This window comes from Salvia hispanica, chromosome 3 (genome assembly GCF_029641045.1).
Source record: "Salvia hispanica isolate PSC_SH4W2 chromosome 3, Shi_PSC_v1, whole genome shotgun sequence".
Lineage (NCBI taxonomy): Eukaryota > Viridiplantae > Streptophyta > Magnoliopsida > Lamiales > Lamiaceae > Salvia > Salvia hispanica.
The window spans coordinates 19,804,798-19,830,136 of record NC_142694.1 but is presented as its reverse complement, the minus strand read 5'-3'; the positions used below and the strand labels follow the sequence as shown (position 1 = coordinate 19,830,136).

Here is a 25,339-nt window from a genome sequence, read left to right as displayed (position 1 = left end):
ACAACAAACTTCCAACCATACTTGATAGATAGAAGCATCAATATTCTTTTCACCATCTTTTTTCTTCATTTTCTCATTAACCACCAATGGAATCAATATTGGGTTGCAATCACTCATTACAAACTTTTTCAGAATATTTTTTGCATACTTCCTATGACAAATAAACACCCCATCATTTTCTTGGTATATCTACATACCCAAGAAATGATGTAGCAGCCCCATATCACTCATTTCATATCTCTTCATCATCTCAATTTTAGAATCATGTATCATCTTCTCATCATCACCACAAAACAACAAATCATCAACATATATAGCAACAATGATTGGACCCGAGCAAGCTAGAAGAGCAGGAAATTGTAACATGATTTTTTAATTCTAGTTTGCAAATAATTCCATTTCTCCCTTATCAAGGAAGACCTGTGAAACCTGTCCTGAACCCTCCCCATCACTCACGTACATGCAAAGTAAAATTGATCTTATGTTTTTTTGTTTGTAGTTTTGTAACCCAAAAGAATTTTGTTGCAAGTTTAGTTTGAATCACATTCATTGTATTTCATTCATATTGAAGGCCCTTGGAAGAAGAAGAATCTCTGTGAACTTGGTGTGGTGACTTAGTGCATTGCGCCAGGACGCGGACCAATACTTAACAAATGCCAAGGAAAGAATTGTTTCACTTCTCTATATCTATTTTTGAGACCACTTTGTTGACAAGCTCACTCTTGCATTGTCCTTGAACTTGGTGGCCTGAATTCAATGTTAACTACTAAAAACCCTCATCCAAGGCCACTACCCCTGGTTTATAGCAATCCCACCATTATTATATGAATGAGTGTTTCCATTGGTTCACCTGGACGAGTTGTCCCTTCTTTTGCAACGGTATTTTTCCTTTAGAATCTCAAATCGTCATTTTTTTTAAAAAAAAAAAAACAAGATATTTGATGTTTATTTCCTTTGATTATTAGGTTGTGAGTTCAATGATATTTCCTTTGATCTCCATATACCGAGCAACAGTGCGTACTCGAGCGCCAAGATATGAGATAATAGAGAGTCCCGAAGATGCAGGCATTTTCAGGGAGCTACTAAACGACTTCTACGAAAGTTGTGGCTGTAAACCTCAACAGATTATTATTTCCAGGTAATGGAGTATCAACTACTGAAATATCTATATAAGTATCATGTTGTTTTTTGTGTTTATCATTCATTTGAATGCATTCATTTATGGCAGGGAAGGAATGAATGTGTCCCAGTTCAACCAAGTCCTAAACATTGAGCTACAACATATTATTCACGTCTGTCTTTTACTACTACCTTATAAACAAAACATTTGAATCATTTAAGTCGTTGAAACATGGATAGTCTTGTTGATTTTTATATAGCCTTGCAAGTGTAGAGATGAGAAATGAGATCCCAAGTTGATGCTGGATGTGGCACAAAAAAAGCACCATACTAAGATTTTCCAACCCAACTCTCCTTACAATGTCCCTCCAGGTTGTCTATCTCAACAACTCATACATACAATGAAACATATATAGCTTTTTTTATTTACTTATTAGTATCTCTATTCCATTCTCATAGGACCTGTTATTGACAACGGAATTTGTCGTCCCAGAAACAATGACTTCTACATGTGTGCTCAGGCCAGCATGATTGTGAGTTTTGTTTTACTAGAACCGGCTACCTAGCGCGTTATCTGAGTATTGTATGTATATGGAACAACACGGCCTACCCACTACCATGATTTCTACGAGATGAGCTCGGTTACTCTCCTAATGATTTTCAGCAGTTTGTCCTCTACCTGCCCTATGTGGAAGAACATATATATCCCAAGTCTTGCATGCAGCCACCTATGTTTATATTTTAGATTTCTAATCATACACTAGTAACATTAGTAACATGAAAGATCATTATATTTCTTGCAGCTACCACAGAAGTAGTACTGCCATCTCTCTATAGGTAATTGTAGTTCAATTATCCGTTTATTTAAAGAGTCATTTAGTTGATTTTGCAATGGAATTAGTTATAATTAATTGTCTAGCAACTCATATTTATCATTATGTACTCGTAGAGATCTAACCCATTCAATTTAAATATGAAAACTAAGATTCAAAACAGCTTCTAAGATTTTTTGCACAATGTGAATTTCTAGTAGGCAGTAGCAAATGATCCTACAACCACTTGATGTGCTCTGCAATGTTTAAACTATAAAATTTCCCTCATTGTCCATTTGGTGTAGTTGATCCTATATGCTATGCGTAGCATGTTGTGGCTCAGATGACTCAGTTCGTCAAGTTTGAAGACTTGTCGGACAAGCCATCGAGCCACTGTGGTGGGTTTGTGCCTGAGCTTCCAGTCATGTGTTAGAAAGTCCACAACTCTATGTTCTTCTGTTGAGTCATTAAGCATTAATCGTCTCCAGCGACACGTACACCGATTGCAGCCCCTCGGGTTACAGCACAACGATCCCCTGTTTGGAGCAGATGGAGGCGCACATTCTGATCATATCCGTCCAATCATCAATTTGATGCACCGATAATATAAATTTTTAAATCAAATATACTTTAATAATTTTATTATATTGATGCATTATTGATGCCAAAAGTGTCACGTTCAGATGGGCGGGGGCTAGATTTGATATGAGTGCAAAAATTAAGACAAAATAAATCATGCGATTAAATCTTTTATATAAAAAAACCGATGCCGGCTAGAGTCCAATCGATCGCCTTCTTGTGTCGCTCAAGCATTGCCACAAGCTTTCTCTCTTGTTCACCGTCGAGCTCACTGCTAATGATCACAGACAATGTTTCTCCTTCTCTAAGTAAGCGTATTTGAGGTTTGTGGGTAATGTTTTAAGCTCAAACACAGGAGCATTCACATCTGATGGTATGATGCACTTTTTATTAGCACTAAAAATACATGCAAGTATACATGGTAGATCTAGTATAGCTAAAGGTCAGTACCGGGTTGTCGAACACGGGGAATAAGATCACCAATTGGCTATCTTCTACTAAGCTTCTTTCAATATTTGGAGAACCAGAGAATTTTATGAAAACGATTAAATTGAAAACAGAAAGCGGATGAATGCAGCACAAACTAGAGATCAAATAAATGAGATAAGAGAATTCCAGGGATGTGCGTTCACAACTATGGTTATACAAATTCCTTCTACAATACCCAAGCACAGTCTATACTTTGATAGGACGAGTCACATAAGTTCTGCCCATGCGGTACAAGCGTAGATTACTAACACTAGGGGTGTCAACCCCAGATTCGTAACTCCTAGAAGCTCCTAAGACCCTTGAAAAGTCCTCACTCTCAATTAACAATGTCGTTTTAAGGGAAGCTAATTGTAGTATCTATTAAGTGGATCTAACTCGTCAACCTCCTCTCACGATTATGTAGCAAGTTATAGCAGATCAACATCGAATGTGTCACTCAAACATGCAGTATTATGGAATAACTTAAGGAAGAAACGAAGTATAAACAAAATGGATATTTAACAGAAAACGGAATTGTATAAACCAAAAGAATGTTACTAACATATCCCTAGAATCCTATGAATTTAGTTACACATGATAGAATAATCTAAAAACATAGTTTGAAGGGAAAACAATGTAAATATAAGAACTAAAGTGATAAAACCCAAAGGTAGAATCATGTAGCTTTGATCTTCACTTGACTTCGTCTTCAACCTCTTGCACAGTGATGAACTCTCAAATATTTTCGCTCTAGAATTGTGAAGCAAAGAGTGTAAAAAGTTGTCTCTTAATGAAGAGGTTTAAGGGGGTATATATAGGGAGTAAGTTGAATCCTATGGAGGAAAGGAAAAGATTGGCTAATCTTGGTAAAATCTGGAGAAAATCTGATTAAATTCGTGCACCGCCTTCTCGCAGCGGACCGCTGCACCTCGGCCAGCGGTCGCTGTGCATTGTCCGAAGCTTCTGTGGATTTGGGTAGCGGTCGTTGCATGTCCTACAGCGGTCGCTGCAATTTAGTCCAGTGGCTACGGGATCTTCTCGAGCTGTCGCTGCACACGTCCCAGCGGTCGCTAGGCGTCTTCAGACTTTTCAGCACAACTTTCCGGAGCGGACCGCTTCAAGTGCAGCGGTCGCTGCAACACACGCAGCGGGCCGCTGGGCGTCTTTGAACGCGCCAGAATTCCATCTTCGACTTTTCCTATCTTTTTGGCTCAAATATGCACAATTCTCGCAAGACATGTCAAAATATCAAAATTGATAAAAATATACGAAATATAGACATGAATCATGGTTTAGACACTAAAAACAGACCAAATTATGGTCCTAAAATAGTGCAAAATCCGAGCGTATCAGGGTAGCAGTTTGCCCTCCAATTTCAGTTTGGGAAAATCCGGAATAGGTGGGCAAGGTGTCAAGTGTGTGTTGGAAATTATTTATCATCATATATTCAAGAATACATAATAATTGAATATAAATAAAGCAATATCTTCGAACAACATGTATTTCACGCAATCAACCACAACTATAATAGGATCAAAACATTCCTTGACGATCTATTGCAGAAGCGATTTGGGAAGGAGAAGAAGATTTCCTTAAGCTTTCTTTAGTGTGGTGGCGCAATTCAAACTCCAAGGATTTGTTTCTCTCTCTTTCCCTCATTTATATGTTATTTGTAATGTGTGTGATTTGATAGGATCACTATATTTATATTTATAGGTAGAGACAGAACAAACCCTAATAAAATAATTGATGTCCTTTTCATCAAAGTGGCTATTTAAAATAATTAATGGGAGTCATTTCTTTTTTACCAATATAGCGGAATTAATAGAATTGATTCTTTGAAATCACTATCCTATATTGGCCAGAATAGTTTGACCAACATTATAGGTACTGAATATTTCCTCAAGTGGTTATATGATTTTATTCTTCCAAACTCAATCACCAATTGTCATTATACCATATATACTTGAGTGGCTAATTAATGGTAAACATATAACATTATATATGAATTATGGTGGGATCCTAATGCTCCCCCATCTCATTTTCCTTAATAGTAATAAACTAATAAGAAACATATATTATTAGTCAATAATAAATGATTTATTAGGTAACGTCCTATTTAAATCAATATATTCAATTGATAAATAATAGCTAATTAATTAGGGAAAAATGTGTCTTATACCAAGTTAATGTATTACATTAAAAATCCAATTCTATCTAGGATTCTATCACATGTCACATATGTGAGACATAAAACTTAAAGTATGCACATCCTTGGCACTTCCTCCAGGCCTTCGACTTTATTTTTTTTAGGCCTTCGACTTTATTTTTTATATACCACCCTTTGATTGCATCCTCAATGTGAATGCTTTGACCTATCCTTTGTGCATGAAGTGCTGCATTTGCTTCCATGTCAAATGCTGGGCACCTATCCTGCATATATTCGGTGTCAAGGTATTCTTTAACCATGGGGTCAATCATTTTAACACACTCTAAATCCTCGTACACCGTGTGTAAGAGACGTAATGATATCTAGTTCCGTTGATTTTGTGGTTGCAGGTTGCATGTAACACCCCCTATCTGAAAGAGATGTTACGTGTATGGCACATGGAATAAGCTTACAAATGCTTTATTCATTGTTTTTTGGGTTTTTAGCCTATGAAACCATAAAATTTTCCTGAATTCCGGTTTTTTCCACCAACTTTAAAATTGGTTTTTAAATTAACATACTTAGATTCGTTTGCTTCTTCCCACGACGGGTCAAAGCTGAAACTCAGCTAGTCTATGTGTCATTTTTAATCCTATTTGACAGTAAATCATAAGTGAGATCCTATTTGGCAATGGCACATGTCTTAGTACTATTTTGCCATATTCCCATTTCTCACCCTTCATCTTTCATGTATTCCCATTTCTCAACATTCTTGAGGCCTCTCCAAACTCCAATGCCGTCAAATCCACCAGCCGCCGCCACTCCCCCCTCTTCCTCCCCCCTCAACTACTCTGATCTCAATCGCCTCAGCCACATTGGAAACAACACTGTATATCAAAGCAGCAACGAGATGCACCGTAAAATTCAGAAATCCAAAGAGAAACATAGAGATTGAGCATACCGGGAGAGAAGCTGAGACCTCTCTTAGCTTAGCTGACCTCGACGGTGACTGACAGACGAGCTCCACAGAGAGAGACAGAGAGAGAGGTAGACAGAGGAAAGACGGCGCCGATGAAGGGCACTGAGTTGTCGTAAGAAGGAAGAAGAGACATCGCATTCTAAGAAATAAAAGAGTTTTCCAAGAAGGAGAAGACCGATGGAGAGGGGAGTCAACTCCGTCTCGCACGCCGGGGACGGGGTAGCACTGGTGTAGGCGGCACAAGGGTAGCAGCAGTGACAGCAACAGAGGATCGTCGCGAGAAGACAGAGACTTAACTGAACAGGAGCTAGATGAGGACGGAGGTTGGACGTGAGCATACCCGATGGCTGAATCTAATCGTGAGAGGGCCAGGAAAGAGAAATGAAAGAGAGATGGGAACAGAGCTGTAAGCAGCGGCGTGAGGCAACGGAGTCAGAGACGCCGGCGACGGTGCTGGAGCTGCCATGAATTCAATGGAGACGTCAGCGCTGCGCGGCTGAGCAAAGAGTAATTGGGCAGATGTGAAGATTATTTCTTTAATTCCAAGTTTTAATTAAAAAATAGTGGTATTTCACAGTCAACAAATCGGTTTCCGAATCATATTTACGGCCGTCCACGTTGGACATACTGCCTATGGTATCGAAAACCGTGGTATGACAAAAAATCATACTGATAGCATACTGAATTTTGGTATATCGCAATCTGGTATATAGGAAATTCGTTATGAATAATTTTTTATACCTTTACCTTATCATTATTGTGGTATACCGAAGTACGGTACGGTATACCGTAATACAGTTATGCAAAAAAAAATTAATTTATACACAAAATATTTAAAAGTAAGATTTTTGAATATCTTTTCTTTTTAATTCTATTTTATATATGAATATATTAAATATAATATAATGCATGTATAATATTTCAACATATGTCGAGCATTCGGTATATACTGAAGACCGAATATACGATATATACTGAATATTCGGTATACCTAAGGTATAGAAAAATTGATACTGTTACCGTACCGAAAATTACGGTATACAGAGAAACCGATATTTTCAGTAGTTTTATTTGTACGGTAAGTTTAGTATTTTCGGTAAGTTTCCTCATCCCTAAACATGTGTGCGCAAATTGGGTAATGGGTAATGGAGCGACCATGTTTGGTTGACGGGAAAGTAAAGTTGGCAAGGAAAATGAATCCTGAGAAAATGAATCCCGAAAATATGATTCCTAATAACTTTACTTTTTTGTGTTTGGAAAATATCATGATTTTAAATTTCATATTTGATTTAAATACCAAAATAAAAATATACTCCTGCTTATCATTACTTTTTATTTATAAAAAATAATAATATAAAATTTTTAATTAATTATTAATCACAAATGATAATAATTATAATATTATATTATTTATTAGTTTAAATATGGATTATTCATCATAATATATAGTAATATATAGTAATATAATTGTAAGTACAGTTACATGAAATATTATAATCATTTAATATGATTAATTATAACAATACTATTTACGTATATTATAATTGAATAAATTTTATAATCAGAATTTCACTACGTTATTGATTAATTATTAATTTATAAAATAATAATTATTATTTATTATTATATGATTTATATTATATAATTATATTTTAATTATTTAATAAATTATTGATTATTATTTTTATAATAACAAATATATATAAATATTATAATAATATAGTTATAATTATGATAATTTTAATAACAATAACAACAACAACAACAACAACAACAACAACAATAATAATAATAATAATAATAATAATAATAATAAACTATATTATGTTTCATTAAATATATAAGAATCCTAAAACTAGGAAAAAAATACCTAAGAAAAGTTAGGATTTAGAATTCTGATTTAATTAAAAACTGAAACAAACACAGGAATTTAAAATTTAAGGAATCAGATTACGTTCCCAGACAGAATCCTGGCAACCAAACATGGCCATAGTGGTGTCAATGTCATATTGGTTTTAGGATAATGCCATTACAATGGAATTAAATCTATCCACATAATGTCTCAACTACATTGAAGAAGATATAGTACTCCATCCTTCCCAAGATATTAGACCTCTATTTCACTTTGGGGTGTCCCAATTCACTTGAATCATTTTTATTTATGATAAAAATTTATTTTACTATCAACTCCACTTACACCACTAAACAACTATTTCCTAATTCATGTGCCCAAAAGAAAGGGGTCTAATATCTTGGGACGGAGGGAGTATTATATATATGCGCGAAAATGACATAGCAAAAATAAATTATTGGGTCAAAAATTTTCTTTTTACTGTACATTCTGATAATCTGATGAAATTCTAAAAGTTTTTGGTTGATTTTTCTTTTCAGAGTTAACTGACCTAATTATCAAAATATCTTAATCTATGGGTGAAATTATGTACTACTACTATTTTATTTCTATGATAATATGGATTAAAATAATTTATTATAAAAGGAGTCATGAAGTGTCATCGTTCTTTAATACTTTAGTTACTTTTGCACAACTCTTAATTAAAAATAAATCTTAATTGATGCATTCACAAGTTTAATGAATATAGTTGTGTGCATTTATTTTTATATGTGAAAAATTAGATAAAGAAATGGACATGTCAAATAGATTGGATATTATTTGCATTTTACCGTATCAGAGGATCCATTTCATGAGAAAACATGCTTCTAGTTTGAGTTAGGCGAATCAGACAGCTTTCTTTTCTTACATTCTGGTTCACCTAACTGCAATGAAACACATATTTCTTGTGCATTCTCCCTCTCCCTCTCCTCTTGGTTCACCAGAGATTCGCCCGAGAACCTCGTGATGAACTGATGCTCGACCACCGGAGCTGCCTCAAGGCGACTCTCGATGTGAAACTCGTCGTTCCTAAACAATGGCGTCGAATCATCATCACTGGAAGCCTGAGGAATGCTTAGAGCATGGACATCATAGTTGTCTTCCGACTTGTCCTTGGTCGTGCCCCACTCTATCGGCCAAGAAGTTGAGTCCCGTGCACCCGATGCACTCCTCTGCTCCTGCAACGCAGCTTCAAGGCCGCGTGCACAAGTGATGAGATCAAGTTCGAGGAGATCAAGGAGGCGGCCTAGATCAACTCCGCTGGTCCAATTCTCCCGAGGCTGGCCTACTTTCAACTTCAGACGACCCCGGTTGGCTGTCCCGCCCCATATGATCCCAACGGGGTGTGGCTTGTCGCCATTGGTGCCGGTTAGCAGTATAAGGCTGCCACTGTCACCTTCGAGATCAAAGGTTTGCTGATCCTCTCCAACAACGAGAAAATCGGTGAAGAAACACATGCCCTTTTCGTCGTTGTATTCGAGAGAATAGGCCATTATAGTCCCACTTGTCAAACCCGAACTCCTCCCAACTTTCACGACTTGCCTCCCAACGAGGCTCTCCACGCGAGACTGCAAGTCGATTTTGTTGACTTCGCCAATCTCGCCTATGCCTTTCACGAGCGTTGTGACGTTCCTCATGTTGAAGTCCTCCGCGAAAGGGATGAAAGCGCCATCAGCACGTACAAATGTCTCTACACGACACGAGTATCATTAGAGTCGATATCAGAGATGAGAATCTACAAATGGGAGGGAAAGAAAAGGAGTGTTTTTGTTTATTGTACCTGGATTTGTTCCTGCAAAAGTGCCATACCAACGATCATCGCTGATGAAGGAAGTGGCTCTCTCGACTGCGCCTAGATAAACACCCGGTCCGAGGCTTGGTGGCAATGGATGGAACATTTTTTGACTTGGGAATTCAAGATCCACAGCTACGTGCCTATTTGTGAGGAAACCAACCTGCCTATTTCCTGTTCTGCTTCTAACAATTGCACCTAATGTTCCATAAGTTTCTTGGCTAGCAACCTTTCAATGCAACGGAGGGCTCGATTATTGAACCGTACAACACAACAACATACACAATTCTGTTTAGATGTTGCAAGAATACCTGAGAACCAGATCCAATGCATGGATCACTCCCACCAAATCCATCTACTAGCTCGGTGTAGAACTGCTCTTTCGGGGTAGCTGCAGGCGCTCCGTAGTATGAGAATTCAACCACATCAACTTCACACCAAACACCTCCAGGTCCCTACAAAACCAATCATGAAGAAGATATCCAAGAAAGTTGAGATCTTGATCAAGTTTGAAGAAGCAAAGTACCTCAAGAGCTGTAGGTAGGCATTGAGCAGGGTTGAGCCATTCCCTATGAAGTTTTCTACCAACAAAGACAAGTATAGCTGGTATATCAGTCAAAGAGCCCCTCCGGATACGAAGTCCAATGGCTGTACCGAGGCTAAACCGCCTCAGAAGCTTGCTGTGAAACGCCCTAATAGTCATCAGCTCGAGCAAGGTAGTGGCCTGCAACCCCGTTGGGCGCCCACCGTGGATCTCAGGCAAAACACCCTTTTGAAGATTACCAAAGTAATGTGCTCTATCCTCTGCTGCATCACTTATCCTGCAAGCCGGCCACGAGAAGTAAGCAGCATTGCTCTCGGAGCCTGCTGCAGCGAAGCTCTGCAATGGCGGTGGACTTGAACCGGGGAGATTGAGATTGATGTCATACTCCCTCTCCAAATCCAAATCCAATTCTGAGGAACCAGAGTTGTGTGCACTTGAATCCATTCAACCTCTATCAACTGAAACAAAGACCATCAAGAAGCAATCAAACACACTAAAATGCTAATGCTAAATGCTAGGGATGGTTTGACCAAGCAACATATATCCTGATTTTGACAACATAAGCAATTAAGAGACAACAGTTTGTGATTTTGAATGGATTTTGAAGAGCAATAGTATCACAAACAGAACCTACAGGATAAAGCCCATTTATCTTATCTTAGTATACTCATCACTTCATCATAGGAAAACAAACCAACTGCCAAGATTGAATTTTTATGAGAGAAATGATGAAATGAGAAACTCTTTCATAGAATAATACTAAGTCACTGCTGCAATGGAACTAAGGATACCAGAGATTCGATACAGTATATGTTTTTACAGTTGAATCATCTAAAACCCTACCTCATGAATCGAGCAATAATCAACCAAAAATACAGAAAATAATGCAAACTCACTCAAAGATGAGTTGTGTACGGCAAGAAAATATTGAATACCCTAACACAGAGGCTTGCTCTTCTCCCACAACCATATTTTTGGAATTAAGAATGGATCAGAATCACAACACAAGTGGGAGTTAATGAAGGGAAGCTCAGTGCATCTGAGACTATTCACTGCAAAATTCTAAGTCCCACTGTGTGTTTGTGTGTGAGAGAGAGAGGGGGGGGGGGGGGGGGAGAGGGGACAAATGGGAAAACTTTATTTGGGAAAATGGAAGGGTGATACAATAATAAAGCTGTATATATTCAATGAATCTTGGGGTAGTACATATGTTATCACTATAGTTTTATTTGAAGAAGAGGAGGGAGTGTGTATTTACAATAATGAGGTTCTTGGCCGGCGTTGCTGGTGTCACAATCAATCTTGCACAGTCTTGCTTTTAAGGCCACTCATGATATGAGTGATCAAATGATGGCACACGTTGGTCAATTACTATTGATGAATAATGTTGGATTAGAGAGGGGGGTTCAAGATTTGATTTTTATCATTTTTTTTCAATTACTAGAGATGAACAATGTTGGATTACAAGGAGAGGAGTTCAAGATTTGTTTTTATCATTTTTTTACAATTACTATTGATGAACAATGTTGATTGAAAAGAGAGGGTTTCAAGATTTGATTTTTATCAAATTCTTTTCTTGGATTCCATTCATAATAGTAGTATGTCTTCTTCTGGAGAAAGAACCCATACACAATTGCTCCCTTAAAGCTGCTCTTGTCTCTTGACAAGGTAAATCAATTTTCCCCTTTCATGGACTCTTGGAGAAGATGGTTAGTGATCAAAACATTCATCAACCTTGAAAAGATTCTATTTTTATTCTTTTTGGAACAATTCTTGATATCTAAAATACTCACTATTTCTTCAAGTTTCAACTATCTCCACCGTGTGTGTGTGTTGTGTGTGTGAGAGAGAGATGGAGGGAGACAGAGGAGGGTGAAGCCAGTTGGATCATTTTTGTCAATTATAAAATCATTATGAAAGTGGGGTCCTCCTCTAATTTCAAGAAACATATAATGAGAAGTTGATTAGGGATTTATGGGCATTGATACATTGGAGATTAGAAAGGTGGGCCAATGAGCAGCTAACAACACCATGTACTAACCATATCTCTTTAATTATTATTTTTTCATTCAACAAAAATCCAATTCATAGACGAATAATTGAAAGATATTCTTTACGACTATGCGAATATGCAATGTAAATTCTCAAGATTTTTTTCTCAAATACGAAAACTTTTAATGGATGCAATTCTTACATTGGTAAAATATGGTGGTAGTAAAATTTGCCATAGTTTCCATAGCCAATGAAAGTAATGTCAAAATGTGGCACGTGTTTAAAAAAATAAAAATTCGAATAAAATGAAAGACATGGATTATTTCAAAGTAGCACTAGTATCAATAATATCACTATCGATTCTGCTTTGACATCAACAACCTATCGAAAGAGAATATAATTCTTAGAGCCACTAAAATGGGGCGGACGATGCGACGGACGACATTGTCCGTCGCATCCTTTACTACCGTGGCTTCGTGGACGATGGCTTAACCATGGACGATCGTCCGCCACTGTGGCATCATGGACGATGCGACAGACGATGCTCACGCATTTTCTTTTTCTTTTTTTTGATTTTTTTCCAAATTTTTTTCTTATTTAAACACCACAATTCTCTACCATTTCACACACCACTATTTCACATCTCTTCAATTATTCTCTCTCATCTTCTCAAAAATGAATCCCGACGACTACGATTTGAGTACATCGGATGGCTGTAGACGGGCCTTGACTCGAGCCTTGTTCAATGCCGTTAATGAAGTCGCGGCGGAGTTCTTAGCATAAATGTAGCGGGAGGCGGAGGCGGCGGTGGCGCGGGTCCCTCGGCCGATACGACGTCAGACGTATGTCCCGCGCGAGCAAGACGTAGCTCACGAACGTCTGTTCGTAGATTATTTTGCCGAGCAACCACGGTGGGGCCCGAATGTTTTCCACCGCCGTTCTAGAATGAGCCGAGATCTTTTTCTCCGCATTGTGCACACGTTGGAGGGACGTGGTGAGTACTTCCAGTATCGGGAAGACGACATCGGCAGACCCGGACTTACGCCGTTGCAGAAGTGCACGGTTGTGATCCGGCAGTTGGCCTACGGCACCACAGCGGATATGTTCGACGAGTGCCTTCACGTCGGGGAGACAACTGGTCGTGAATGTCTCAAGAATTTTTGTAAGATAGTTGTGGAGTCTTTTGGCGATACATATTTGCGACGCCCGACTGCGGATGATTGCCAGAGCCTGATGAGGATGCACGAGATGGTGCACTGCTTCCATGGGATGCTAGGGAGCATAGACTGTATGCACTGGCAGTAGAAGAACTGCCCGACGGCGTGGAGAGGCCAATTTACTAGCGGCTACAAGGGCAGCCACTCGATGATGATTCTGGAAGCCGTCGCTGACCACCGCATCTGGATCTGGCATGCCTACTTCGGTGTAGCCGAGTCGAACAACAACATCAACGTCCTCAACTCATCCACCCTCTTCGCCGATCAGTGCAGGGGTCGCGGCCCGGCCATCGAGTTCACTGCCAACGCCCGCAGACATCATATGGGGTACTACTTGGCCGATGGCATATACCCAAGGTGGCATGTTTTTTTGAAGATGATCAACTGCCCAATTGGTGATAGGAGAGTCTTGTTTGCGGCAAAGCAGGAGTCTGCGCGGAAGGATGTGGAGCGGGCTTCTGGGGTGTTCCAATCGCGGTGGGCAATCGTGAAAGGTCCGGCGCGTTTCTGGTTCAAGGAAGTCATCGCCGACGTCATGTATGCGTGCATCATCATGCATAACATGATCGTCGAACAAGAAGTTGGACATGTCACCGATTGGGTGGATGATGAAGCCTGATCTAGCTCCAGCACGGCGACCCCGCATGTCGCTCGAGGATTACCGATGGGTTTCGGTGAGGTTCTACAGCGACAGACCTCAATGCACAGCTAACAAGACTATACTCAGCTCATGACCGACATGATTGAAGAAGTTTGGAACCGCAACCGCCGTTGAGAATTTGTAGTTTTTTCACATTCGTAGTGTAATGTTTTAATTTTAATGAAATTTAGTTTTTATTTCCAAATTTTGAAGTATTTAAATATTCAAATAATAGATAAAATGCTTAAGGCATGGTTTAGGGCGGGCTATAGTCCGCCCCATTGCAAGTGGAAGGGGTGGAGGATAAAATGTTGATGTGGCAGCGCATAGGGCGGGGATTAGGGCATCGCATCCTCCGCCCCAATGTGGATGCCCTTAGGGCATCCACAGTGGTGCGGACGATGGGTTAACCATCGTCCGCGCCCGATGGGTTAACCATCGTCCGCGCCCGATACATCGTCCGCGGATGATGCACGGAGGATACCCCATCGTCCGTCGCATCATCCGCCACTGTGGACGACGCGGACAATGGGTCGGACGATGCGACGTGTTTCCGTTTTTTTTTTATTCAATTTTCAAAACATATATATACCTCTCATTTTCACTTCATTTTTCACTCTCTTCACTCTCAAATTCACACTACATTTTCTACATGTCAAGTAAAATGGATTCCGGAGATTACCCAAATACGAATAGTCCGATGTTCGGTGGTTCACGATGGCCGGGTTCAGAACCCGACGAATACCGACCATTCGACACCACACCGAGTACGATCTCGACTTCAGCACCGATTTGTACGGGCTGTCCGACATGGAGCCTTCTCCCCACCGCCCCTCCGCCGCCGCGTCGGGCTCCGCCACCAAGAAGAAGCGGACCAAGGCACGAGCCTAGAAGTTGCCTTCAACGGAGGTGTGTGAAGAGTTCGCCCCGGGAAGGACGAACTACTCCGACCCCGAATCCATCGTCTTGACGAGATGTTGGATTTGATGATTCGGAGGATCCGGTGTTCGCCAACGACCAGAAGGTGACTGCGTATTGGGAACGGATCGCCGAGAAATATAACGCGGCCAAACCGACGTACGCCTACAAGCGCCACAGGGAGCAGCTCCGCAAGCACTGGGATCAAATAAAGAAGCAGGTAAATTTGTTCGCGGGGGAGTACGAGAAGTGCAAGAGGGAGCAGAGCAGTGGAGAGAGTCTCGCGGATGTGCGGGACAAAGCGGTGTAGTCGTACATGTCATTGTACGGCAATTTCAAGCACTACCAGTCCTGGGCGCTCTTGAGGGATAAGCAGAAATTCGTTGGTGGTGTGATTCCCCCATCGACGGCGGTGAGGAAGAGGGCGTCGAAGCGCACCTTCGCTGATTATACAAGCAGCGAGAGCGGCGCGTCTCCAATGGACCTCAACAATCCAGTGTTCGAAGATGAGAGTTCCGGCACACCGATGTCCTCCCGGCGTCCCCCTGGCATCAAGGCTGCCAAGGCCAAGGGCAAGGCGACCACATCCGCCGCGGCGCCGTCTGACCAGCCCCCGAGCCCGACCCCGAGCGCGATCCCGAGCAAGACTTCGGCTGCGTCACATGCCTATACGGATTTGGTGGCCTCCTCCGACTACAGGACGTTGTTGGACGCGCACAGCGCTCTGATGCAGGCGACCAACCCGCCTCAAAGAGAAGGCATCCAGCAGATGATCGATGGCCTTAGCCGGAGGTTGGGACTACTCTAGACGAGCCGATGGGGCGTTTTTTTTTTTAATTTCTTAGTTTGTAACTTTTTTTTTTATTTCTTAGTTTGTAACTTTTTTTAATAATTTCTTATTTTGTAACTTTTTTTTAATTAAGTAAATGTAGGATTTGCCTTAATTGTGTTGTTTTTATTTTTTTATTTTGCTTGATAAATTTGCATAAATTATATAAATACAAAATAGAAGTAATATGCTTAGGGCGTTGCTTAGGACGGGCTATAGTCCGTCCCACTGCAGGTGGAATAGGAAAAGGATAAAAATGCTGACGTGGCGGTGCATAGGGCATCGCTTAAAGCGTCCCACTGTGGATGCTGTTACATCTTTACCTGCTTTGCATGATTCACAAATCACAACCATTATGCTTCCATTCTCCCAATGTAATCAACCATCAAATGCTCAATCATTAAATGGTTTAACTCTATAGTTACACTCTAATATCATTCATATTGTATCGTTATACTCCTTTTGTCGAGAAAATATTCCATAGTCTAGGCATATTATGGTGGCAATATGACGTGATATGTCCCACCAATACTTCTTTGACACGTAGAACTTAAAATTAGACTCACATTTTGCATATGGAAACTTCCTAAATTAGATTTAAACTAATATTTAATAATATTAACATGTTCCATCTAGTTGTGTTTAAGTCTTTTTCTAATAAATTATAAAAATAGTACTAATCGTACAACAATTTTAGAATTACGTTAATAAATCAAATTAGAAGATTTTTAATGTTTTATGAATTTAATATGCAATATTTATTAAAATCAAAATCATATCTCTCATTTGATATTAATATCACATTTTTCTTTTATTTTTTTTCTCTCTCAACTTTTCTTGCCATATTAATTAGTATTATTTTATTAAAATTTAGTTGAATCATATCTCAATTTAATTGGATATTAATTTTATGGAGAGGGGTCAAACTCATTTATAGATTTTTTTTAATTGAAAGATGGAATTGGGATATATTCATTTAAATTTTAATGAAATATTAATTTTTATTAAAAATAATACTATTAAATATCAAGACAAGAAAAAGTGAGGATAAAAAAAGGACAAATATTATACTAATATCAAGACATAGTTAAGGTTTTAATGATATAATGTATATTAAATTTGTAAACCATTACAAATCATCTAATTTGATTTATGGACGTTATTATAGAATTAATAGAATTATTGTAAGTTTGAATACCATTTTTGTAATTTACTAAATATTAAAACATTAGTATTAGAAACATACTCAATGACAAGATAGAACAAATTAATATTAGAATATTAATAATTGATAAAATAAGAGAGATAGAGAAATGATATAGTGAAAGTAGTATTAGTGGACTCCACTAGTGAAAGTAGTATTAGTGGAGAGTGGAGTCCACGTTATTAGGAGCATAGTGAGATTTTCAAAATTAAAAAGTTTATATTTTTCAGGAACGAATCGAAAAGAAAATAGTTTATACATTTTATGGTCGGAGGAAGTAGTACTTTCATTATCCAGATTCCAGAGGTACTTAACAACACTATAACCCAATTCGATTTAACACAAATCCAATATGGGCCGACCAGTTTGGCAAGTGGTTTGGGCTGGGTTGGGCTATCTTGATTGATAGCCCTAGTTCAAGCTGGATCAACTATTGTTATGCGGTAAACATTGCATTTTACTCATACTCCATGATTGGCTTTCAAGAATTATACCTATTCAATCATTTGACTTTTGGATTACGCTTCATTAATTTTATAAATTTGATCATCTTATTCCTAATTTATAAAGTACATACCAGAAGAAATATAATTAGATAATCTCTTTTGTGAGCTTATTAAGCCTATTCTTATTACTTCTTGCCGTCCCAAAAGTAATTGAATCTTTTTCTAAAAAAAAGTTAATCGTTTAATCATTTATTCTATTTAATGTATTCTCATATAATTTTATTAATTAAAATGTTAAAGAAGACTAGAAAAAGTTTGTACAAATGTTAAAGAAGAGTAGAAAAAGAAAAGGGAAAAAATGGGATAAATCATACACCATTTGTGACATTTTAATAGCGGAGATTGATCTTTAGTGAATGTAAAAACATGGGTTCGAAATTGTGGGCGACAAGGCTCGCTTCGTACCTTAAAATCTCCGCTCAAAATAGAGGCTTTGCGACTGGTATGTCAATATTTGCAGTTGATGCATTGTTTCCCTAATTTTTGTGTTTATCTGTGATAATATGTTTGTGGGTGATTGTTGTTTATCCATCACAAGTGTGTTGAATGATTGATATTTGTAATTGGGATTGTTTATAAGGGGTTTATGGAGTTGTAAATTCCTTCTAAATTCTTGATTACACTTAGCTTAGCTGATATGGAATGATCAATGATGGAATCTTTGGACTGTAGAATTTAGAGTAATTGAATTATAGCCAATCAACAAATTAACTAGGAAACCAGCTTAGATATTCCCAATTAGTGAATCAAGAAATGTAATGGTTTTGGGTGTTTAAGATTTATAATGATCATCAATGTGGTTTGTGTGGCAGTGAAGGATGATCTAAAGTATGGCTCATCTCATGAATGGGTGAAAGTTGAAGGTAATTGTGTTACTCTAGGCATTAGTGATCATGCCCTACACCACTTGGGCAATGTCATATTTGTCCAACTACCTGATGAGGGAGCTCAACTAAAACAGGGAACAAGTTTTGCTACTGTTGAAAGCATGAAATCGACGAGCGATGTCAACTCCCCCATCTCGGGTAGAGTGGTTGAGGTCAACACACAGCTCACCGGCTCTCCTGGATTGGTGAGTTTTACTCGTCAAACTCATTGCTGACAGTCATGTCATGTCTGATGATCTTCCCCGTCTTTGGATCAGATGAACGCGAGCCCTTATGAGAAGGGATGGATCGTCAAGGTGGAGATGGCCAACGATGAAGAAGTGAAAAGCTTGATGGACCCTGAACACTACTCCAAGTTCTGTGAAGAAGAAGAAGATGCTAACCATTGATAGAATTTGGGGTCAAAGGAAGATCTTCTACAGCCATTGATGGCTGCAAATTAGGGTAAAAAATCACGCTGATATGAAAGTGAAGAATGCGTTGCCTTAGCTATCTATTTTCTCATTTGATTGAAAAGAAAAATCAACCACAAAAGCTACCTACAAACACCAATGTTTAGGGTTTAGGTATTTTATTTTCTAATCATTGCTAAGATAAGTTAAACATATTCAATCATTTTGGTAGCTATGGTTTTCTGTGTAATAATGTACAAACTGATCGATTCTAGTTACATCACAAGATGAAGGACAGCAACCAAGTCCTTATCAAGAATAAATGAATACCGAATCTCTATCACTAGTAACTCCTCCCACGTGAAATGGCATTCGACACCAAGTTCGCTTCTAGTCTGCAAAATGAACCCCGAGGAACATCATAGAGTTGTGCGTACGCCGGTCAGGTTTGAGCAGATACACGAACAGTCTGGCTCTGTCAGGTCACGCAGCACAATCCGTTGGTCTCGGTTGCTCATAAGTTTTATAAGAGGCAGCTTCTGAGAAACCTGCCGCCAGATTTCTTTCACAGTCCCATTTGGATCTTCATACTCAAAGTACCTCTTTACCTGAATACGATGAAAAAGCTTATAGCAAGACTCAATGACCGAGCAAGTGCAGCCTCGTAAGTAGAAGCACTACTTCGATAACGAAGAAAGTGGAGTGTAAAAAGCTTGTTTATAAGGATAATAATCGAACTACCACAATGAATTTCCATAACTGAGAAAAGTAATATGCAGCCTTAAGCTCAACCTAAAAGTAAACTCATTCAATCGACATTGGAATCACATGCAAAGCTCTTGTATCTCATACTGAAAGTACAGCTCAGAATATAATCACAAGGTATGGACTATTTACACACGCAGCATGCATTTTCATGAACTCAATCCATGCTCACTAACGGCTACAGCAAGTAAATTAAGTGTTAAGCACCAGTTTTTAATATTCCAATTGGTCCTGCAAATAATCTTAATTTGATCTCCAGTTTCAAGGACTTATTCAGCATGCAAGGTGAAGCTAATCTATTGAAATATACCTTTAGCAACTCCTTTTGGAACTTCAAAATCCTCTCCGGCCCGACTTTTCTCAGCAACTTGGCCAAGTGTCCAGGTTTAGTTGCAGTGGTGGAATCAACGAAAATGGCAATCTTTCTGTAGTCTATCACATCTTCAAAAGGCAGCTCAATGTAATCGCTGACAATAACAGGAACACATAAACTAACAATGGCATCAAATAGTCGGCAAGCTGATGGAGTATCACCAGCTGGATGCAAACAAAACTTAGATGTATGCATTCCTTGCGTTGCTGCACGGCGACTCTCCCTTGACTGTGCTCCATGTTTAATTATAACTCCCTCTTCATTCTCAAGCAGTTGGAAAAGCAAATCTCGAATCTTCCCACCCTTCAATCCATAACAAAACCAATTTAAGTGCAAATGCACACACAAGGTTTTTTTTTTTCATCAGAAATGCACACACAAGTTATCTCATGAGTTAATGTATACATGGGAGTCATAAACAGCTCTATGAGAAGCATGTGTATAGTAGAAACATGTTGACAATGACGATGCTCTATATCTATACTTAAAAGGAGCAAGCCAACAAAATAACCATTGAAAATTCACTCATACTAATGGTAAATATTCAATACTTTAAGCATCATGATTTGGAGAACAAGTGCATGACAATATAGATTGCATCTTATTACCTCTTTTCGATAGCGGTTCCCCATAAAGAATAGCAAAGAATTGCGGTTCTCCAGTCCAGCATCCCCTTTGAATGTATTAATCCTATGTGAATAGGGAAGAATCACATCCTTGACCAGAGATGCCTGATTGCGAGCCAACCTCCCGAAATCTGAAACTAATAACACCCCATTTTTCACTCTTTCGATGACCTTATATAGAGCATTGGGATCCTGACATATGAACACATGATCCCATCCATTATTTCTTTTCCAGTATATTTGTTCCTCCAACCAATCCATCAAAGCTTCCTGCATCAGTCAAGTATATCATCTCAACCTCCTAATTAGCTTCTTAAACATGTATCATATGAAATCATGAATAGTAATCAAATCAAGATAAATTAGGGCACAAAGCATTGAATACGAATTAAAACGGAACAAGTTAAGCCTGAATAAGATAAATTCGACATGAATTCGCACCTGAGTTTGCTCATCACTATAGACAGACTTATCAGGAGCGGCGGTGGCATTCGCAGCGGCTGATCGGACGGGATTAGCGACGAGACTCAACGAAGAAAAGAAGGGGACATAGAAGAGGTCAGCTTCCTCGGGGTCCATCACGCGAGACACAGCCGAGTCAACCCGCTCTCCACTCGGACGGTTCAGATCGGAGAAAAGGTACCACTCGGCGGAGTGCTGATTCCCAGGGTATTTCAGCAGCGCGTCATCGGCGACAGGCTCCCCGCCGCGCGCAGCTGCGTAGCTCTCGATCACGCCGTACGTAAACCTCCTAGGCAAATCGTACATATAAATCCTCACCTTTGTAGAGCGCTGGAGCGGGAGGGCATTGCGATCGTCGATTGAAGTGGCGGTTGTGTAGTTGGGAGGAGTGTGGAGGACGAAGGAGTAGAAGGCGAGAAGGGAGAGGAGGGAGGAGAGGACGAGCGTCGGTCGGAGGAGAGATTTGCGGGGCATTTTCGATTTAGTGGTGGTCGGCGGAAAGGCGGCGGGCGGAGAAGGCGGCGATCTGAGTTTGGGGCGGAGATTCATTGGCGGAGGGGGGCGCGACCATCACTGTTGCGTTGCGATCGGAATTGGAAGAGCGGGGGAATCGCCGATCTGGATGGTTGAATTTCCAGATGCCGGAGGTCTCAGATTCTGTTGTGTTGCAGCGGCAAGGCGGAGTGGTGCTACAAATATGGGAGTGGAATTAAGAGAATTTTGATTTTCAGGTTTACGCGTATATTGGATGACAAACTAAACTATGTACTCCCTCCAATCCTGCTTTAGCAGTTCCATTAACTTTTCTGCCTTTATTTTTATAAAAATAATAAAAAATAGATAAACAGAAAGAAATAGTAAATTAAGAGAGAAGAGTCTTATCTGCATTATTATCTCTCTTATTTTACCATTTCTCCATTTTAACTATTTTTTATCATTTTTACAAAAAGATGGCAGAAAAGTCAATGAGACTTGTCTTTTTTTTATTTTACCATTTATCCACTTTAACTATTTTTTATCATTTTTACAAAAAGATGGCAGAAAAGTTAATGAGACTGCTAAAACGGGACGGATGGAGTATCTCAGAATTTGTATGATGTTTGATTTGTGGATTAAATTTTATAAATTAATTCTGGATAGAAATAATTTAATCTTAATTGGATAATTTGTAACAATGAGTCGTGTCAATAGAATGCCACATACTTAGGGCCCGTTTGATAAGTGGCGTGAGATATGCCCAAGATAGGGCCTGATCAAGATTTAGATCCATATTATGAAACAAATTGATTTTACTTTAATACGTTTGGTAAGCTATTTAAATAATTAATTATTGGTGACTTGGGTTTGATAGGGTATATCAAGTAAATAATACTCCCTCTGTCCCACAAAGATTGTCCCATTTTTCTATTTCGGTCTGTCCCATTTCACTTTTTACCATTTTTGGTAGTGGATCTCATATTTCACTAACTCATTCATACTCACATTTTATTATAAAACTAGTATATAAAAGTAGGACACACATTCCACTAACTTTTTAAACTCATTTTCCATTATATTTCTTAAAACCCCTGTGTCCGGTCAAAATGGGACAATCTTTGTGGGACGGAGGGAGTATGTATTTACAAATTTGTCCTTCTAAATTGTATATCTCCATCCGCTGCTTAGAAATAAATTCTCCATCTTCAAAAACCTAAAATGGGACATATTGATCAAAATCAGCCATAGCTAAAACACAGCGGCTGTTAGCTTGACTAATGTGGAACAAATTAACATTGAGATCAATAAAATCACAAAAAAACTTCGCAGAAAGTCACCTGCTCGAAAACCTCATAGATGCGAGCTGTAGATCTCCCCTCCCCCCCCAAAAGAAACCCAACTCATTTGACCATACCTCTATTTCAAAATTTTCAACATATAATATAATCATATCGGCTTTCCTCTTCTTCGCCGGTGGAACGAACTTTACAAATGAGGAAATAAAGGGAGGTACACATTTCTTGATCCAAGAATGAAAATTTTGGAATAGGTGCAGTGCATAAAATAAAAAGATGTCAGTGTGCAACGGCAGTAATATTTTATTTCTGGGTACACAAAATCAGGCAGATTTGTATCTCTACAAAATTGTAAGTACATATCAATTCATTTTTAGTCCATTTCAGCGGGCCGAGATAGGCCATACCCAAAAACAAGGGCTGATGTGGTAGGCTAAATAGACTATCAAACGGATGGAAATATGAAGATACGTATCTAACAAGCCCTTGTATTATTGTTATCAATCATAAACTCTTTTTCTTTAGAGGAAATTGAGTAATTTAATTGACGGTAAGCTTCTCATAGCATTTAATTACTTTAAAAAAATTCCGCAAACTTTGATGTTAACAAATAATATCATCATAAATGTTGCGAGCATTGACAGTTTCACGCAAAATCAATGAGATGCCAAATTTGATTTGATGAGGCACGTCGGAATATTAAGGGTGTATTCCCCGACCGATTCATTAAACGACATTATATTATTTGTTTAATATTTATAAATAAAATCAATTTTTTCAAATTTTCCCTCCGGTTTGCACCTCAAATCCATTAATATCGAAATCCTTTACACATGCGACAGATGTAATGACTGATTTAACCAAAAACTTGAACACGCCATCTTACGCAGTGTCAGTGACCGTCCAGGTATCAACCGACACAGGGACCCGCCTTTCCACCCCACCCGACTTAAAGTTTGTCCGCTCGGCGGTCCACTATTTTTGTTTACTTTTAACACCCTAATTTTCATCTACAAACACACTCATTGTTGCAGAGTTTTGGCGCACGGCTCGTGTTTGACATTCGCCCCATGGCCTATAAAGCAACATAGAGGAAGGACAGGGAGACAACTGCACCGCCTAATGCACCTCTCCCCACAAGTGATCCAAGTGAGCCATTTTATTGGGGAGGCGATGATGTTTCAGACATACAAGTCAACCATTTTATTGACCCTTCGACGTTGTCCAAGACTGAGTGCCTCCGCAGTGAAAAGATGATCACATGACTGAAAAAAAGTTGGAGCTTAATCAGATTGTAGTTTAGATAATTTAAAAATTATGTTGTATGAAGTAGTTTCCATTTTTCATATGATAATTGTCAAAAATGTGTTGTGGTGGGTGGGCTAGTTGCATGTGTTGGGGCTAAAATGAAAAATGCTAATGTGACAACTAAAAGCTGGAGTTATGACTGAAATATGAGGTATGTATTGCGGATGTCCTAAATTGCTTAAAATGAAAAACTTAAGCGTTCGAATAATAAAAAAATTGGGTATCTGTATTAACCTTTGAAATCACGAACTTTGATTATATTAGTATCTTAAATGCGTACTCCTAAAAACTAGTTAGAAAAGTCATTAATTTTAACATTATATTGTGGTCATTTTCCCAAATTAGCTTTTGCTTAAATAAAATCTAATGTGCATGTGAGAGTGTCTAATGGACGAAAATAATATCATTTGGGTCTAAGGTGACGAGTTGGAATGTGTAACTCATATAAATGTATAAAATGAAATCAATTTTCCATTTTTTCACAAAATCAAAACCTTTCTTTTCACTTTTCAAGTTCTCATTGTTGTATGTCGTCTGCTCTCAAATCCACTTATCTCTTTCTTCCAGAAAACGATGTCTCCACTACCGATTCCTCCACCCACGACCTCCTCGTCCACTATGTCTATTCCAGGGGAGATCACTACCCCAATTCCTAGCTTGGAACAATACCATACACCCTCAAGACTCAAGAGTCATCCAAATCCACTTCTGCGACTTTCCCATTGGGCCAAAAAACTTCCACATGTTTTAAAAATAAAAGATGAAGATTTGAGAATAAGCTCTTTTGACTACTTATTCATGTGATGGAAGATTGCTCCGACTCTGATGACTACAGCTTGTGTATTTCATTTCATTAATGCATATTAAAGTGTTCATAGTAATATTCTTAAATTGTTGTTATGAAATGCATCTTGAATCAGTCCAAAAAAACTCTAGACAGAGGCATTCACTTTCTGAATATTACATCTGTTTAGGTCTCATGTGTCTAATCAAAGGGGAGAATTATTGATGTACCTTGTTTTAAAATTTCTGAAAATATCTTCTCAACCTTAATCCTAACCTATAATTTATAATTTTAGTTCCAAATCATGTTAGTTACCATCTTGATCGTTGTT

At 38.7% G+C, this 25,339-nt stretch overlaps 3 protein-coding genes and 1 pseudogene across 6 annotated transcripts; 2 read left to right on the top strand and 2 right to left on the bottom strand.

The window, feature by feature from the left end:
- Positions 1-322: 322 nt before the first annotated feature.
- Positions 323-1,936, top strand: LOC148930340 (protein argonaute 4-like; annotated as a pseudogene). Its single transcript, XR_016136223.1, has 6 exons — positions 323-359; positions 572-879; positions 966-1,138; positions 1,229-1,292; positions 1,380-1,491; positions 1,579-1,936. The product of XR_016136223.1 is annotated as a protein argonaute 4-like (transcript).
- Positions 1,937-8,755: 6,819 nt separating this feature from the next.
- On the bottom strand, positions 8,756-11,445 carry LOC125216129 (protein NARROW LEAF 1-like). Of its 3 annotated transcripts, none has more exons than XM_048117760.2 (5): positions 11,177-11,445; positions 10,316-10,791; positions 10,101-10,244; positions 9,778-10,018; positions 8,756-9,687 (listed from the first exon to the last, which is right to left on the bottom strand). In XM_048117760.2, the coding sequence occupies exons 2-5, from the start codon at positions 10,775-10,777 to the stop codon at positions 8,825-8,827; spliced, it is 1,710 nt and encodes a 569-aa protein (XP_047973717.1). In that variant the 5' UTR covers positions 10,778-10,791; positions 11,177-11,445; the 3' UTR covers positions 8,756-8,824. The 3 variants fall into 3 exon arrangements, with proteins under 3 accessions (XP_047973717.1, XP_047973716.1, XP_047973718.1); XM_048117759.2 differs by having other exon boundaries at positions 11,230-11,445; XM_048117761.2 differs by having other exon boundaries at positions 11,269-11,445.
- A 6,476-nt stretch (positions 11,446-17,921) lies between these two features.
- Positions 17,922-19,149, top strand: LOC125215095 (glycine cleavage system H protein 2, mitochondrial-like). Its single transcript, XM_048116407.2, has 3 exons — positions 17,922-18,081; positions 18,452-18,711; positions 18,784-19,149. The coding sequence occupies exons 1-3, from the start codon at positions 18,006-18,008 to the stop codon at positions 18,913-18,915; spliced, it is 468 nt and encodes a 155-aa protein (XP_047972364.1). The 5' UTR covers positions 17,922-18,005; the 3' UTR covers positions 18,916-19,149.
- On the bottom strand, positions 19,081-21,873 carry LOC125215094 (putative arabinosyltransferase ARAD1). Its single transcript, XM_048116406.2, has 4 exons — positions 21,124-21,873; positions 20,665-20,952; positions 19,994-20,359; positions 19,081-19,526 (listed from the first exon to the last, which is right to left on the bottom strand). Exons 1-4 carry the CDS (start codon positions 21,691-21,693, stop codon positions 19,338-19,340), a joined length of 1,413 nt encoding a protein of 470 aa, XP_047972363.1. The 5' UTR covers positions 21,694-21,873; the 3' UTR covers positions 19,081-19,337.
- Between the last annotated feature and the right edge of the window lie 3,466 nt (positions 21,874-25,339).

Bases quoted from the DNA above. Each gene is read 5' to 3' on its own strand.
- LOC125216129 (XM_048117760.2), bottom strand. From the start codon at position 10,777: ATGGATTCAAGTGCACACAACTCTGGTTCCTCAGAATTGGATTTGGAT. The intron at 10,245-10,315 runs GTACTTTGCTTC...TTGGTTTTGTAG, and splicing joins GCCTACCTACAGCTCTTGAG to GGACCTGGAGGTGTTTGGTG. The intron at 10,019-10,100 runs GTATTCTTGCAA...TTGCATTGAAAG, and splicing joins GCATTGGATCTGGTTCTCAG to GTTGCTAGCCAAGAAACTTA.
- LOC125215095 (XM_048116407.2), top strand. From the start codon at position 18,006: ATGGGTTCGAAATTGTGGGCGACAAGGCTCGCTTCGTACCTTAAAATC. The intron at 18,082-18,451 runs GTATGTCAATAT...TTTGTGTGGCAG, and splicing joins AAATAGAGGCTTTGCGACTG to TGAAGGATGATCTAAAGTAT. The intron at 18,712-18,783 runs GTGAGTTTTACT...TCTTTGGATCAG, and splicing joins TCACCGGCTCTCCTGGATTG to ATGAACGCGAGCCCTTATGA.
- LOC125215094 (XM_048116406.2), bottom strand. From the start codon at position 21,693: ATGAATCTCCGCCCCAAACTCAGATCGCCGCCTTCTCCGCCCGCCGCC. The intron at 20,953-21,123 runs GTGCGAATTCAT...TGACTGATGCAG, and splicing joins ATAGTGATGAGCAAACTCAG to GAAGCTTTGATGGATTGGTT. The intron at 20,360-20,664 runs GTAATAAGATGC...TATGGATTGAAG, and splicing joins GGAACCGCTATCGAAAAGAG to GGTGGGAAGATTCGAGATTT.